A 15,988-nucleotide genomic window follows, 5' to 3' on the forward strand; every position below is an offset into this window, starting at 1 on the left:
AATCACGAACTGAAATGTACTGAATTGAAGAGGCAGTAGGAGCAGCCCTAAATTAATAGGCAAATTTAGTGCACCGATTTTTGTCGCTGAAACTTGACAGGGTGATTCGAGGGGGGCGAGGAGTCTGAAGGCCGCCTCCACCAGGAGGGCCTCAGGAGACGCCTCAGGAGCCCCATGGCGTGAGTCATCTGACGGCGGCGTGTTCCTCTTCTATTGCTGCTGCAATAAAGCACCACGGGCTGGGAGGCTGAAACAGCAGGCAGACGTGTTCTCTCTCCATCCCGGGGGACAGACAGCCAAGATCCAGGTGTGGGTGCAGCCGCATCCCCCCGGAGGCTCGGGGGTCCTTCCCGCCTCTGCCGCCCCTGGGGTCACCGATGCCACCGCTGCGTGTGTTGTGTCAGCCCCCGTCCTGGGTCAGCATCTTCAAACACCTCCCGGCTTCGTCTTCACACGGCCGGCTGCCTCTGTCTTATAAGGACACTTGGGAAGGCACTGAGGGCCCACCTGGATAACCCAGGATCGGCTCCCACCTCAAATTCAATCACATCTGCAGAGACCCTATTCCCAGAGAAGGTCATAGGTCATATCCACAGCATCCAGAATTGGGGCCCGATACCTTTGGGGGTCACTTTTCAGCTGACCGGAGGCAGCAACAGCAAATCGTGTACAAATAAAACGAGTCCCTATCCACCGAACGTTCCCCATCTGTGTCCCCTTGTTTTTCAAAGTGAAGATCTAACCTGCAAGGGAAGGTGGGCAGAGGTGTCTTTGAGGCCTCCCCCAACCTGTTTCTTCTTTTGGTGAGGTAGCCAGATGACGTGGGCAGAATCATGCAAAGGTTTATCTTTAGGGCGAAGGGAGAGTTCCACAGTTGATTGCAGTGGGGGGATGCAACCACAAACTTACTAAACACCGAACCGTACGCTTAACCTGAGTGAATTTCTGGTACCTAAGTTATTCCTCAAAAAAGCTATTTTGAAAAGCACAGGTACCTCATTCATTTAGTACTCACTAAATACTTGTGAGCACAGAGATAACAGGAGCTTAGAACTAAAGCTGGTTCAGTATAAGAAGATACTTTAAACTTCGACTAAAGGGTCCTCACCGGGTGGGGAAATGGAAAACTACAACAGCACCTCAATTGCTTTCTTCTGCAGAGACTGAAAACAAACCCGGGGCTGGACATAGTTCAGCTCAATCCCAAGACATGTAAAAATATTACCTCCGCCAATTTCAGGTGAAGAAAGGCATTTGCAGTTTCCAGTTCAACTATTCTCTCTTCTTTGGCTTCTACATCCAAGGATCCAGAAAGGAAAACAATCAACGTCCGTGAAACTCACCAGCAGTCCCTTCCACCCTCACAAGGAAGACTTACGTCCAAGGATGCGAGCACACAGCCAGCAAAGCACGAGGGAGGAGGTGGGCTTGAGGGGCACCTCGGACCCTGACGGGTGCCCGGGCCCTGTGTCCACGACCCCTGGCTCCAGGTGCGGGCCCCAGACCAGCAGCTCCTGGGATTGCTAGAAACCCAGAATCCTGGACCCTCCCACCCCAAATGGACCCGAGTCTGCATTCCAGTAAGTTCTCCGGGTGACCGTTGTGCACATGTAAGTTTGGAAGGCACCTTCTGAGGACCCTGCTCACCAAAAGCCACCATTTCTTTCCTTTTATTCACTTGTTCAAAATATACTTGTTAGAAATCTATCAGGTGCCAGGCGCTTGTCCAGGTGCCGTGGAGTCTGCACCCCCGTGGAGAAACAGATGCACACGTGGATGGGACAGACAAGCGGGGACAGAGGCGGCTCCGCCAGAATGAAAACAGGGTGATGTGAGCGCGGACGGGCAGCCCCCTGAGAGGGATGGGGGCTGAGGGAAGCCCGCACAGAGGCCCTGCAGCGGGGATGAGCTTAGCAAGCCAAGGAGCAGAGAAGATCAGCCAGCCTGAGGCCCAGCGGGTGGCAAGGAAGGCGGCACTGCAGGGTTTCAGGCAGAGGCGGTTCAGTATTAGCCGCGTACAGTAATGCTGAGAAAGGCTGCACCTGGAGGCCTCAGTGGAGAGGAAAGCACCAGTTCCCAGGAAGGCAGGCTCAGCTGTGGTCTCTCCTGCTGGGAAGCCCTTCTCCCCAAGGCTGCTGACACGCAGCTCACAGAGAGCTGTGATCACTTTAGGACACTTTAGGACACTCTCTTTGTGATTGGTTGGAAAACCAGAAACCTGGGCGCCGTCTAGATTTCCGTTATCACGTTCAGTCAATTTTACCTCTTAAAAAATAATCCCTCGACTATTTCCCTGAGAGTCCACTTAATTCTAAGATCCCACCACCTCTTGCCTGGACAGGTGCAATGGTCAGTGCCCGCCCCTGACCACAGCTTTGCTGAACGACAATTCACTCTCACACCATTCGCCGCGCTGAGTGGACGATTCAGGTACTTTGGTATATTCAGAGCTGTGCAACCATCACCAAAACTCATTTTAGAATATCTTCATCAGCCCCAAAAGAAGCCCACACCCCTTCACCATCACCCCTAACATCCAACCCTAGGACCCACACCCCTTCGCCATCACCCCTAACATCCAACCCTGGGACCCACACCCCTTCACCATCACCCCTAACATCCAACCCTGGGACCCACACCCCTTCACCATCACCCCTAACATCCAACCCTGGGACCCACACCCCTTTGCCATCACCCCTAACATCCAGCCCTGGGACCCACACCCCTTCACCATCACCCCTAACATCCAACCCTGGGACCCACACCCCTTCGCCATCACCCCTAACATCCAACCCTGGGACCCACACCCCTTCACCATCACCCCTAACATCCAACCCTGGGACCCACACCCCTTCACCATCACCCCTAACATCCAACCCTGGGACGCACACCCCTTCACCATCACCCCTAACATCCAACCCTGGGACCCACACCCCTTCACCATCACCCCTAACATCCAACCCTGGGAAACCACACCCCTTCACCATCACCCCTAACATCCAACCCGGGACCCACACCCCTTCGCCATCACCCCTAACATCCAACCCTGGGACCCACACCCCTTCACCATCACCCCTAACATCCAACCCGGGACCCACACCCCTTCGCCATCACCCCTAACATCCAACCCTGGGACCCACACCCCTTCGCCATCACCCCTAACACCCAACCCTGGGACCCACACCCCTTCGCCATCACCCCTAACATCCAACCCTGGGACCCACACCCCTTCACCATCACCCCTAACATCCAACCCGGGACCCACACCCCTTCGCCATCACCCCTAACATCCAACCCTGGGACCCACACCCCTTCGCCATCACCCCTAACACCCAACCCTGGGACCCACACCCCTTCGCCATCACCCCTAACATCCAACCCTGGGACCCACACCCCTTCGCCATCACTTTACCCACTCATCAGCTGAAGGACACCTGGGTTGCTTCCTCTCTTTGGCTAATGTGAATGGTTCTCTGACATTTCCGCACAAGCTTTTGTGTGGACCTGTTTTCCTTTTGCTTGTGTACACACCTAGGATTGTAATTGCGTACAGTTACTGTGTTTTGCATTTGGAGGAAATGCCAGGCTGTGTTCATTTTACATCCCCACCAGCAGTGTGTGAGAACTCTGATTCCTCCGCCCCTCGCCAGCTCACCCTCTGTGGTTCTGACGACAGCCCCTCCTAGGGAGTGTGAAGTGGTACCTCACGGTGGTTTGATCTGCATTTCCCTGGTGGCCGGTGATACCGAGCATCGTTTCAGGGTACAAGCCTTGCCCTTCTTTGGTTACATTTCTTCTTCCAAAGTATTTGGTTATCTTTGATGATACTGCTGATTGCTACGGAGTAGAAGTACAAGTGATTTTTGCGTGTTGTGTATCCCTCGGCCTTGCTGACCTTATTAGTGCTAATAGTTTTCTTGTTTTGTTTTTTTTTGGGGGTCGGGGATGGGTTCCTTAGGATTTTCTATATGTGAGATCATGTCATCTACAAACAGAAACAGTTTTACTTCTTCTTCTCTGACATAGATGGCTTTTCCCCCCATTATCTTCCCTAATGCCCTGATTAGCACCGCCAGGACGATGTTAAACAGAAGCGGGGAGGCTGAACTCGTTTCTCTTGCCCCTTTTTCTCCATTAAAGACAATGTTCACTGTTTGCTTTCCTTGATGCCCTTCATCAAGTTGAGGAATTCCTTTCTAGTCCTAGTCGTTGAGTACTTTGGTCATGAAGGGGAGTTGAATGTGGTCAAATGCTTTTTCTGGGTCTATTGAAATGATCATGGGGGTTTTGTCCTTTATTGATATGGTCTATTACATTAACTGATTTTTGTTACTAGATCAACTTTGCATTTCTGGCATAAATTCCTCATGGTCATGATGTATAATCCTTTACATGTATTGCTGGATTCACTTTGCTAATATTTCTTTGAAGTTTTTTGCATATATATTCATTAAGAGATACCGCTCTGTAGATTTCTTGAAATGTTTTTGTGTGCTTTTGGTATCAGGGTAATTCTGGCCTCATGGAATGGGAAGTGTTCCTTCCTCTTCTCGTTTTTGGAAGTTTGTGAAGGGCTGGTGTTAATTCCTTTTTAAATATTTGGTAGAATTCCTCAGTGAAGCTGTCTGGGCCTGAGCTTTACTTTGTGAGAGATTTTTGATTATTAATTTCTTTTTTAAAAAATTTATTTTATTTATTTGATTTTTGGCTGCGTTGGGTCTTCGTTGCTGCGCGTGTGCTTTCTCTAGCTGCGGTGAGCGGGGGCTACTCTTCAGTGCCGTGTGCAGGTCTCTCATTGCGGTGGCTTCTCTTGTTGTGGAGCATGGGCTCTAGGCGCACGGGCTTCAGTAGTTGTGGCACAGGGGCTCAGTAGTTGTGGCTCGTGGGCTCAGTAGTTGTGGCTCACGGGCTTAGTTGCTCTGCGGCATCTGGGATCTTCCCGGACCAGGGCTTGAACCCGTGTCCCCTGCATTGGCAGGTGGACTCTTAAACACTGCGCCAACCAGGAAAGCCCCTGATTATTAATTTCTTTACTTCTTCCAGTTTTGTTCACATTTTCTAGCTCTTCCTGAATCACCTTTGGTAGTTTTGTCTTTAAGGCATTTGACTATTTCTTCCAGGTTATGTCATTAGTCAGCAATGTTGTTCAGAGTGTTTTCTTACAATCCTTTTTATCTCTGCAAGGTTGGCAGTCATGCCCTCTCTTTTATTCTTGATTTTACTAACTTGAGTTTTCTGTCTTTTTAGTCTGTCAAGCTAAAGCTTTGTCAATTTTGTTGATCTTTTCAAAGAGCCACCTTTTGGTTTTGTTGATTTTCTCTGTAGTTTTCCTATTCTTTCATTTATTCCTGTTCTAATACTTATCATTTCCGTCCCCTGCTAGCTTTGGGTTTCGTTTTCTTGGCTTTATCCAGTGTCTTGAGGTGGAAGCTTAGGTTGTTGACACGAGACCTACCTTCTTTTCTAAAATATAGGTGTTTACATCTATAAATTTCCTTTTAAGCACTGCTCTGGCTGTATCCCATAAATTTTGGTGTGTGGAACCTTAATTTTCATTCATCTCAAAATATTTCCTAACCTTTTCGATTTCTTCTTTAATCTCTTGGTTATTTAGAAGTGTCTTCTTTAAGTTTTACGTATTTGTGAATTTATCAATTCTCTGTCATTAACTCCTAACTTCCCTCTACTGCAGTAAGAGAACATTCTTTGTACGATTTCTGTCCTTTTCAATTTCTTCAGGCTCGGCTACGGCCTCGCCTGGTGTCTACCCTGAGCCCACCCTGCTCACCACACAGCCTGATTCAGTCGCTTCCCCCGGCGTTGGGGGGCGCGGTTCCTTCTTCACCCCACCTCCCCGGGACTCAGCTTCCTGCTCTGCAGGTGACGCTCCCTGACGGCTCAGACTAGGACCCGCGGGCCGCACCAGAACCGCTGAGCACACGGAGTGTCTCCCCTGGGTGGCGTTTATCTGTTCCTCTCAGTTTACGTTTCCTTTGTGATTTTGTATTCATCTCGTTCTGATTCAATGGTGAACTCCAAGAGGGCGGGGATTAGACGGGGTGACGGCTGTTGCTGCTTGACTGCCTACATTTAGCACAGTATTTAGAACACATACAGTAAAGTGGCGGGGGTGCGGGGGGGGGGGGGAGACGTCCCTGGTGGGAGGGCAGAGGAGGCCCGGGAGGGGGGAGGGGGAGGCCTGGGAGGGCCTAGAGGGGGAGAAGTAGGGGTGGGGCCCCCTCCCGGGTGGGCCCCCCTCACCTGTCACTGACCTGCAGCCGCCAGGCCCGCTGCTCCCAGAAGGCCCCCCACCGCCGGCCGTCCTAGCCTGAGGGCCCCGCGTGGTTGCCGAGGCGACGCGGGGGCGGTGAGTGGGGGCCGGGGTGGGGCGTGGCCAATGGCGGGGCGAGGGAGGGGGACGGGGGCGGGGGAGGGATTGGAGGTAAATTTGCAAACCTGAGGACCTGCGGGCAAAAGCAGCTGACAGAAAAGACACAAAGGGAGCAGAGCGCCGGGCGAGGGGGGGACAGGCCCCCAGCAGAGGCCCCCGGGCGAGGGGGCGGCCCAACAGAGCAGCTGGGGGCATCGGCACACCTGCGAGGGGACAGGGGGACAGGGGACGGTGTGCGTGTGGCCCCTCCCAGCGGCGCCCTGCGGGGCGTGGCAGAGGACCGAGGGGCAGGACCCCCCTCCACCCCAGGCCCTAAGAGCTGGGGTGACAGCTCACCCTGCAGGAAGCCGGGCCCTCTTGGGGGTGAAGGTCAGCGCAGCCCCCTGCCTGGCCTCTGCCCCTCTTCCCAGCACACCTCCCCTCCTCCGCCCAGCAGGGGAGGTGGCGGGTCCGGCCAAGGCCACGTCCAGGGGTCCCCTCCGTCTCACTGGGGCTCCTTCTCCGTCTTCTCGGCCACTCTCCAGCCTACAAGTGCCACCTGTATCCTGAGAACGTCCACGTCTGTGTCCAGCTTGCCCTCTCCCTTGCATCATAGCGCACCAGAGGGTGTCCACACAGATTCCCCGCCCGGACCCCCTGCAGCCCCAGGCCCCGCTCACTGAGACCCCAACCTCGGACCCGGGTCTTCTTGTGGTATTAAAAAGTCTAAAGTCACTTCCGCCCAGCAGCCTCTCATTCTGGCATAAAACCCAAAGCAGCCTGGGTGGCCAGGGCAGCTGCTCCTTCCCTGCCCACCCCCGACTCTGCCCACGCCCCCCTGGGACTGGTGACCTCCTGGCCGCAAAAGCACTCTCCGCCCACCCACAGCTCTCTCCAGACACTCCCAGGGCTCCCTCCCGCCCTCCCTCAGGATTCTCGTAGGACTGTCCCACCTGAGACTCCCTAGTCGCTCTTATCCTGCTGCCCTGTTCTCAGGGCTGATGGCCTCTGGCCGAGGAGATGCAGAGCTACTTGGTCGTTGCAGCTCCAGAGGACGGGGGCTGATGACTCCCCAGAAGCTACAGTAGTGTTTGGCATGTAACAGGAGCTCGGTTCAATTAGTTATTCTGTGGAATAACTGAATCAAACATAGAGGCAGCAGGGGATGGAGGACCTGCCAACAAGCTACGTGCACATCCTCCACAGTGTGTTAATCAGAAGAGGCTGCCTAGAGAAGATAAATAGCCCGCGAACTGTATAGAGTTGGGTGTAACTGCAGCAGCTGTGCTGGGGGGATGCACTCCGGGGGCTGGCAAGGCCACTGCGGACCACCTGCTGGCACTGCCTCGTGAGATGCAGTGTGGGCACAGGTATGATGTGCACGTGTATGACCCATGTGTGTGTGCTGTGCACGTGTGAGACAGCAGTCGTGCTCCTACAGACCTCCCCTGGGTGCCTCGGGGACACCTCTGAAGACGCTGCACAGGTTTGGGCAGCAGGGCTTTGCAGGGAACCTAGAAGCCCGTCACTGGGTGTGAGGCCACGTGTGGCCACCGCGCACTGCCTAGGCCTCTGGCCTAGAGAGAAAGGACAGCCTGGAAGGTCACACACAGGGACATGGATTGTGGAGGGAAGTGGTGGCCGACGCCATCTCTGCAACTCACACCTGCAGCACTGCACGTGATGCCCCCCACAGGAAGCACCCCCGGCGGCCCTGTCTGGAGTGGCGAGCTGTGAGGAGCCCTGTGTGAGCAGATGCTTGCGTGCCATGGACAGAGGGGCATCTTGCGCATTTTAGGTCCAAGACTAAAAGGAAAGAAACGCTTGCTTTTTCCTTTAGGTAGAAGGACGGGGCGCGGGGAAGACCGCAAAGGAGCCGTGACTTGCTTTATTTATGAGGCTCTGCACGTTGATTTCTATAAATGGCTTGCTTGCGTTTCTTAAACCGCATTAAAACAAAAAAGCAGAAACATGTCACTTAGAACCTGGTAAACATTTTTTCAACAGTTAAGTAATTGCAAGCTTATCTCATTTTTCTAGAGAGAAAAAAACGGATGCCCGGGAAGATGAGAAATGAAATTTGACCTCTTATGATGGTTATCTGTGTATCTCTAGAAGTTTGCAAGTGACTAGAATGAGGTTTTTCAAGATGGCATGCAACTCGTGCAAAGACTGACGACCCATGACAGCCGGGGTCTTGGGCTCCCGAATGCCCACTCCACGCACTGAGTCTGTGGACTCCACCCGGGTTTCCATGCTCAGGGTCACCTCTGCCTCTGGACTGCTTGTTCTTTGCAGAGTTTTCAGAACGACTTGCAGGCACTCCTGGGAAGCCAGAGGTCCTGGCACCGTCTGCCCTCAGCCCCCGCGCAGGCCCTGGCCCTGCGCCTGCCCCAATGTTCCCCGCAGCCGCAGGAGGCTGTGCTCCCTGAAGACGAATCCCAGTGCCAGCAGGAAAATGTTTCTCCCTTGTCCTGTGTCTTCAGTTTGGGGCAGGACAGAGCATTCAGGTGAGAGGTAGGAAGGAGAAGTCTCTGGAAAATCCCTCCGGTCTCTGAGCAGAGTCTCAAATGGTAGGTGGGATTTTGGTATAGTGATATGCCAGGAGTAACTTTATTCCGCCGGGGAGGAAAAAAATACCGAGTTCTGTACAAATTTTATTTTTTGGCCGCGAGGCATGTGGGACCTTAGTTCCCTGACGAGGGATCAAACCCACGCCCCCTGCAGTGCGAGCGCGGAGTCCTAACCACTGGACCGCCAGGGAAGCCCCTGTGCAAATTTAAAACTGTCACCTTCAAAGGAGTAATAAGCCTTGAGAGTATATATTAATTTCTGGCAGATAAGTTGTCATTGTTTTGCATATTTAAGAACTTCCAAAGTCTGTGCCAGTTGTTGCCATCAACTGGTTATGCTGGAACCGTTTGCTAATGTTCTCTTAGTTTACATCAGCAGCTCAGGAAGCAACTGCACTGCAGCGTCTGGAAGTGTGAAGTCGGGCAGCCAGGACCAGCCCAGGGCTGCGGGTCCCCCTTCTGCTGACTTGCCCTGTGGGCCTCACACTGTGGCCCAGACCACCAGCCAACGGTGTGAGCTGAACTCCTGGCCTCGGTTACCCTGTGTGTCCAAAAACAATTTGCCTAATGTAACGCAAAAGCTGGATTCAGATAAACAGAGAAAACCCTTTGACGTGAAGTTATTAATAACAGTCAACACCAGTGGCAAGCACTTAGGAGCGCCCATCCGTGTCTTAGCACGTGACCTGGTCACTGGGCTGCTCGAGCATGTCCACCTGCTTCCATCAGCACCGGTCCTTGGAGCCGGGTGACCCGCAGGCGCTCAGCATGGCCGGTCCACACCGAGACATGCTGAGTGCAAAACACACTCCGGATCGCCGGGGCTGCACGAGGAGAATGTGGAACGGCTCAGGGATCCATCCTGCACTTCTTGGATATATTGGGCAAAATAAGGTATTTCACCCATTTTCTAAGTGGCTACTAGAAAATTTAAAGTTTCCTAAGTGGTTGGCATCGTGTTTTACTGCACCCTCCTTTATCTTAGGACGCGGGAACAGGGTCACAGAGCTGAGCTGCCAGCCTCAGTGCAGAACCAGGTCCCGTCTCCCACCCAGCGCCCCGGGGCCGGGTCCTCACGGCTCCCTCGCCCCACACTCGCGTCTTTGTGCTGCAGCCGGTGCCGACGGGGAGGCGCCTCGGTCCCCGTGGGCGCACAGCTCACGGCGTCGTCAAGGCGATGACCAGGCAGTGACGGCCTGTCACGTGACGGATGGCAGGCAGCGGTCGTGAGCAGCGTGGACCAAGCACAGACACTTCTGTGTGTCTCCTGGCTCCACCGACAGAGGGACACTCTCCTCGATGTGGGGAGCGGGGGTAAGTCCGATCCAGCTCCTGCTGTCTGTGCAGCGACACTCCATCGCCCGAGCCCCCCCCCCACCGTCCCCGCTGCATCTGGATCTGAGCCCCGGCTGCACGGTCACCCCTGTGCTGCAGCGGCTCCGGAGCAAAATGCTTCCACCGCTGCCTGGCGCCGCTACGTGGTATCACCGGCCCGAGGGGTCTGCTCCCCGCCGCCAGCCCCGCCGAGGGGCGTCTCTCTGCTACTGGGGCCAGACTCCGTCGGTGCCGTCCCTGCCGGGTGCCAACCGGCAAAGTGCCCGCGAGACGGAGGCTCCGTCCTGGCCACCCGAGGGTGGGACCCCCGTCCACAGGCCACTCTTCCTCCTGAGTTCCTGGCGTTGACTGGACTCCACTAGTGTCTTTGGTTGCCACAGGAGATGGGGACCCTGAGAGGAGACCTGAGTGGACGATTCAGGGGGAAGTCAAGCGGCACCCAGTTTCTTCTGAGCCATCACTTTAATTGTATTAAAGATCAATTAAACAACTGGAAAGAATGAGCAAGAAACACCACAAACGGCCCGGAGAGACGGGTTCACTGAAATACGTCAAACTCTACGTCCCAAGATTGGGAGGCTTTGGGACAGTTTCCATGACTGTCAGTATCTTCAAGTACTCGAGTAACGACAGGTAAAGAACAGAAATCAGGGCGGCCGACACGGAGGCCCCGATCCCCGGCTACGCCTCACTCCTTGTCCTGGACACGCCGCGTGGAGCGTGTCACACCTGCTCAACTCAGGCTGTCCCAGTGTTTGGGCCCATCCCCATGGAAGAAAAACGTGGGGGAGACAGGACTTCTTCCAGGCTGCACAATTAACCTAGTGTTTTTCAGGTCTCTCCTTTCTTTGCTGCTAGATTACTTAACGTTTCATACTATGTTTTAAAAATCCCAGTTTGAAGCTGGAACCATTGTCACCAGTTTAGATTTAGGCCATTTGCACCTGTCTTCTCCATAAAGAATAAAATACAAGCTTGACAAGAGCAGTGAAAAATGACGCTTAACCCACCGACGACACGTGACGATACCGCTGTGGCCCTGCAGACACGCTGCCCACGCTCCCCGGTGGTACCTCCACGGACTCTGCCGACTTACCCCCGGACCTCAGCCGTGCCCCCGCCCCCGGCCCCTCCTCTTTCCCACCTCCATCAGCAGCCCATCGTCCACTTGGGTCATTCAAGCTGGAAACCCGCTGTGGGCAAGCCCCAGACGTGTGTGGTCCCCGTCACCCCACAGACGCCGCCTGCCCTTTCTCCCCACGGCGGCCAGAGCCGCCCTCAGGAGGGCGCTGGCTTCCTCCCTCACCTGCTCAGAGCCAGCAGGAAGCTGCGTGTCCAGCCCGCGCCCCCTGGCCCCCTGGCACCGCTCCGCCTGGGCTCGGGCGCCCTGGCCCGTTGCTCTGAGGGCAGCAGCCTTGCCTCAGTTTCCCCTTCTGCCTGTAACAGTCTTGTCTCCCAAAGGGAGGGCTGTTTTCTCAGTCTACCGTCTCCGTGATTTCAACTGGGTCCTTCTAGTAAACCACCTAAGTGCCCTGGACATCTTCTTCATGCAAATTCACAGTTACTATGTTTATGTAAATGAACCAGGTATTTCTGTCGTCCAAGACCTGCTTTGGGACACCCGGGTGGCCAGTGACTCACAGGTAGGCGCTCATAAGGCATATTTGTTGAATAAACTGCACAAGAAGTTGGCTTTTATATCCCGATTTCAAGTCGAATATATTCTCTCTGGGGTTACATGACTTCTCTGAATAAACTGCGTGAACACAGGCATGAGAACTGGTCACTTTTTGTACCTATTTCCCTTCTGCAAGCCATTCCACCTCACTTTTGCCAGGGCCTGATGTTACCCTAAATGTGTACCTAAATCTTTGAAATCAGCTTTCCACAGGCAAAGCAGAGAGGAATCCACTGTCCCCCGGCCACACTGGAAAGCTGTCTGGTGCTCGCTGACCCAGCGGACAGACCCCTGGGGTGCAGAGTCATTACTGCCATTAAAAGCAACAGAACCGTGGCCCTGGAATGAAACGGAATCAGTATTAACACCGTCTCTTTTAATTAAGTTTTCGTCCTCCCGACTTCAAGTACCTTTTTGGGCCTTAAAATACACTAAAAGTGAACACTTACAGTCCCAACATGTTAACAGCCGGTGCTACGAGAAGGTCTCCTGAGTTTCTACCACCGAGATGCCCCTTCCTTTGGGAAAGTCTTTCCTGAAACCCGACAGCCCCGCTCAGAGGCCATGGTGAAGGTGGATGGGACAGGCAGGCGACCACGAGCCCCCGGTGGGCGGGCCCTTGCCCTCAAGCACGTGGCACAGGCATCCGGTTCACACACACGGGCAACGGTGGGACGGCATAACCGAGCAGCAGCCTCGGTGCCCAGCAGGACAGAGCAGCCGAGGCGCAAGGCGAGTCCTGGACGCCCGCAGGCTGGGCACTGGAGCCGCGGCCAAGGGGACCTGGACCCTCCATCCGTCCGTCTGTGCGATCGGGATGGAGAACGTCCGCCCGACTGACACGGGACGGGACTGATGCCCGGTGGACGGATGAGTGGACGGGAGTGGGAGACGGGAGGGGGACTGATAGCACAAAGGCAATCTTTTCAGCACTGTCAAAATCATAGCAAATACACTTAAATACATACAAAGTTTATTAAAAATAGGTTGCCAATGAAATACAGTAGAAATGGAAAACTACAGCAGTTCTGATGTCTTCTCCATAGTAATGCACAGTTATGACACGCACTTCTACACATATTCACATTTGACCTAATCGTCCAAGGACGGCCAAATCCACGTGTACGAGTTTACAACCACACATACCGATATCCCTGCGTGTAAATATTTACATGTACTTGCATGTACTTAGGTGTATTTGTTGTTTTTCTATATATTAACAGAATCATAGTTCACCTGCATCTTTTTCTTTAAAGAAGGCGTGGATTTAGTCCCCATAAGGCTGCCAGTGCTCTCAAGACGTCTGGGAGGAGCAAGCATGCAAATCCTTCATAAACACTTAGAACCACTTTACTCTCTTACGTAACAAGGGAGCTGGTAAAGCACACTTCCAGGTAAGAACCTGACAGACACAGAAACTATTTACACTCGCGTTTTAATGACTTGCCATATAGCTCTCGTGAAAGTGTGCGTATTCTCCTAACACACCTCCTGGCAAGAGAACAACGTGGTACAGAAGAACCATCGAGACCCACAGCGGGGCTTGTCAAATAGAACATCTGCTCTTAATCACAAAGTAATTTACTGCTTGAACATCACATAATATAAAACAAAGTGAGGTCCGTTTCCCCAACACCAGCCACGTATTCACAGCTGCAGCAGTGACAGTGGTAACTAATAATTCCATACATGAACATTAAATAACTCTATCAGAATGTAAACGAAGAGCCTGAACCGCCATACGAACTTCTCTTACAGTGTTTAAGTTACAGACGCCAAGTGCGATCGAGCCCCCTCCTCTCCCTGGCAGCAGATCCATGTAAATCCAGCCCTTTCTCAAATTTTCAGTTTCCGAGTTGTGCTCAAGTGTCACCTACTAAGCTCTCACTCTTCTTAGATATTTTCGTTCCTATTCATGTCAACACTGTTCCGTAAAGATGTCCTCTTTTATAGATTCCCTTGGAATATTTCAAACAGTTAACTTTCTAACGTAACCGCCACCTTCAAAGTCACCGATGACTTACTGGTATAATAATCATCTGATATTTATAAAAATAAAATTTCCTAAGCTTAAATCCTCAAAGTTTTCTTCTTGGAGAAACTTGTTTTAATCAAATACTAGAGCTGAGCCGGAGGGCTGTCCCTGTAGGGCGCAGAATGGGGCATCTTACTTGGAGGACGCTTGGGTCTGGGCTGCTTCCTGGCTGCAGGGACAGGAGGACGCCAGCCGTGGACTCCTCAGCACACAAGCGCGTCTCCGCGTGGTCCCTCCTGGAAGGTGAAACCTGACTCTCCTGCAAAAGAGACTGCAGGTGCCGCTACACAGTGCAAACGACAGCCCGGGGAGTTCAAGCTTCTCTGTCTGATAAGCAAACATAAGGTTTCAGAAAAAGAACAGAAATAGGATTTCTTCGTGCTCCCTGGGGGAAGACAGGGGAGAAGAAGCATCTCATTATCCTCTGCTGCCCTTCATTCTGCCCCCTTTCAGGCCCAGACTCTAAAAGAGAAACTAAGAGAAAAAGTTATCTTCGTGGGCGTCAGATAATGAAGAAAGCAGACAGGGTCTAAATTGTAGAAATGACACTCTCTTGGTAAAATAAAATGGAATTTCTTAGCGCTGGAACGCTTCCAAATGCCAACGCTTCTAGAAACAGGAATCACCAGTGGCTTGGGAAGGTGGCCCGCCCCATCCTCCGGGCAGGCGCAGCCCGGAAGCACAGCGAGAGGCCTGGGCTGGACACAGGGCCGTCCTCACTTCGTGTTCAGCTCGTTCTCCAGCTCCGTTAATTTGCGAGAGGCTTTCACTTTGTTGGAGACGTCGTGGCCTTGGGAGAAGAGGCGCTGGCGCTCTCTGAACGTCAGGTTTTCAGGGGCTCCAGGACCCCCAGCTACATCCGCGTCTTGGCTGCATTGGAAGGAAATGCAAAGGGTTACTCTTCAAAATAGAAACAACCCGTCAACGAGTAGCTAAGTTTACATAATGCGCAATTAAGTAAAAGTTAGAACAAAGACTCATTCTTTGTTAAATTTTCTCATACTCCTGCCTGTGGGCTGTATTTAAACCCGTGTAGAAAAAGGGCAAAATGTTCTCCTTACTAAAATGTTAACTTTCTCCAGTCACACCCAACTCTCAAAAGGCCAGCAACTTCAGTTTCAGCAAGCAGATGCTGCTCAGTAGTTGAGGTGAACTAAAGAGGGTCGTTTTCAAACCCAGCATTTTAATGAATCCTACATGTATCCGAGAGGCATCTATCAACATACTAACTTCATAAAAAGTTATAGTAAGATGCTAAAGGTTTTCTGGATTAGTTCAACGTCAATGACTTAAGAACTGTTTGGGCATCAGCCGTTCTGACTAAAACCTAGTTGAGGACGTTCGCTGAAGCCTGAGGGGGCGGCCTTTCGCGGTCCATCAGGACACCTGGGCTTTTTGCCCTGGACTTTGCGACCTTCTTTGGTGGAAGCGAACAGCAATGTGTCCAGCTGCTTCTAAAGTTCTGACCAGAAAGCCTGGTACCTACGCACCGTCTGAAGCAGAACTATGTTAGCAACACAAGATAAAACAAAGCCTCTGTGCTCACACAGTTCTGTACAATGAGAAACACCTGAGCTGACCACGAAGTCTGACATTTCAGCCCAGCCTCATAAACGGTGGTGCAAGAAAAAAGTCCTTGAGGACGAGACACTCGTCCAGCACAAGTTCAGTTCTAGCAAGTTCTAGCAAATACCTTTTAGACAGTTTCTCTCTCGGATCGCGATAAACGTCATGGGCCCCGATCAGTGTTCCAGCAGATCCCACGTAAGAGTTTGGTCCTTTCCCATAAAAGGAAAAGTCAAAGTTAAAGTACTTGCATTAGTTCCCAAACTTCACTCATGATGACGATGCAGTGCTCATGACGTCTTTAAGTCCTGAATAAAGCAGCCAAAGGCTCTTCAAATCAGTAAAAGATCCAACAACTGGACATTCACATCCCTCGGTGGCCTGAGCAACCCAGTCAGGACCCTCACAAGGCGCTAAGTGCCTGGCCTGCT

At 52.6% G+C, this 15,988-nt stretch overlaps 1 protein-coding gene across 12 annotated transcripts in view; it reads right to left on the reverse strand.

Annotated features, from left to right (window-relative positions):
- Nucleotides 1–12,912: 12,912 nt before the first annotated feature.
- The window catches only part of AFDN (afadin, adherens junction formation factor), a 139,511-nt gene continuing 136,435 nt past the window's right edge, over nt 12,913–15,988 (reverse strand). For all 12 annotated transcript variants that reach the window (XM_033403980.2, XM_033403977.2, XM_033403984.2 and 9 more), the window contains 2 exons: nt 15,685–15,769; nt 12,913–14,861 (listed from right to left, as the gene is read on the reverse strand). In XM_033403980.2, coding sequence (XP_033259871.2) covers nt 14,708–14,861; nt 15,685–15,769 — 239 coding nt within the window. In that variant the 3' untranslated portion in view covers nt 12,913–14,707. The remainder of the gene's footprint in view (nt 14,862–15,684; nt 15,770–15,988) is intronic.

This window comes from Orcinus orca, chromosome 12, assembly GCF_937001465.1.
Source record: "Orcinus orca chromosome 12, mOrcOrc1.1, whole genome shotgun sequence".
NCBI classification, from domain to species: Eukaryota; Metazoa; Chordata; class Mammalia; order Artiodactyla; family Delphinidae; genus Orcinus; species Orcinus orca.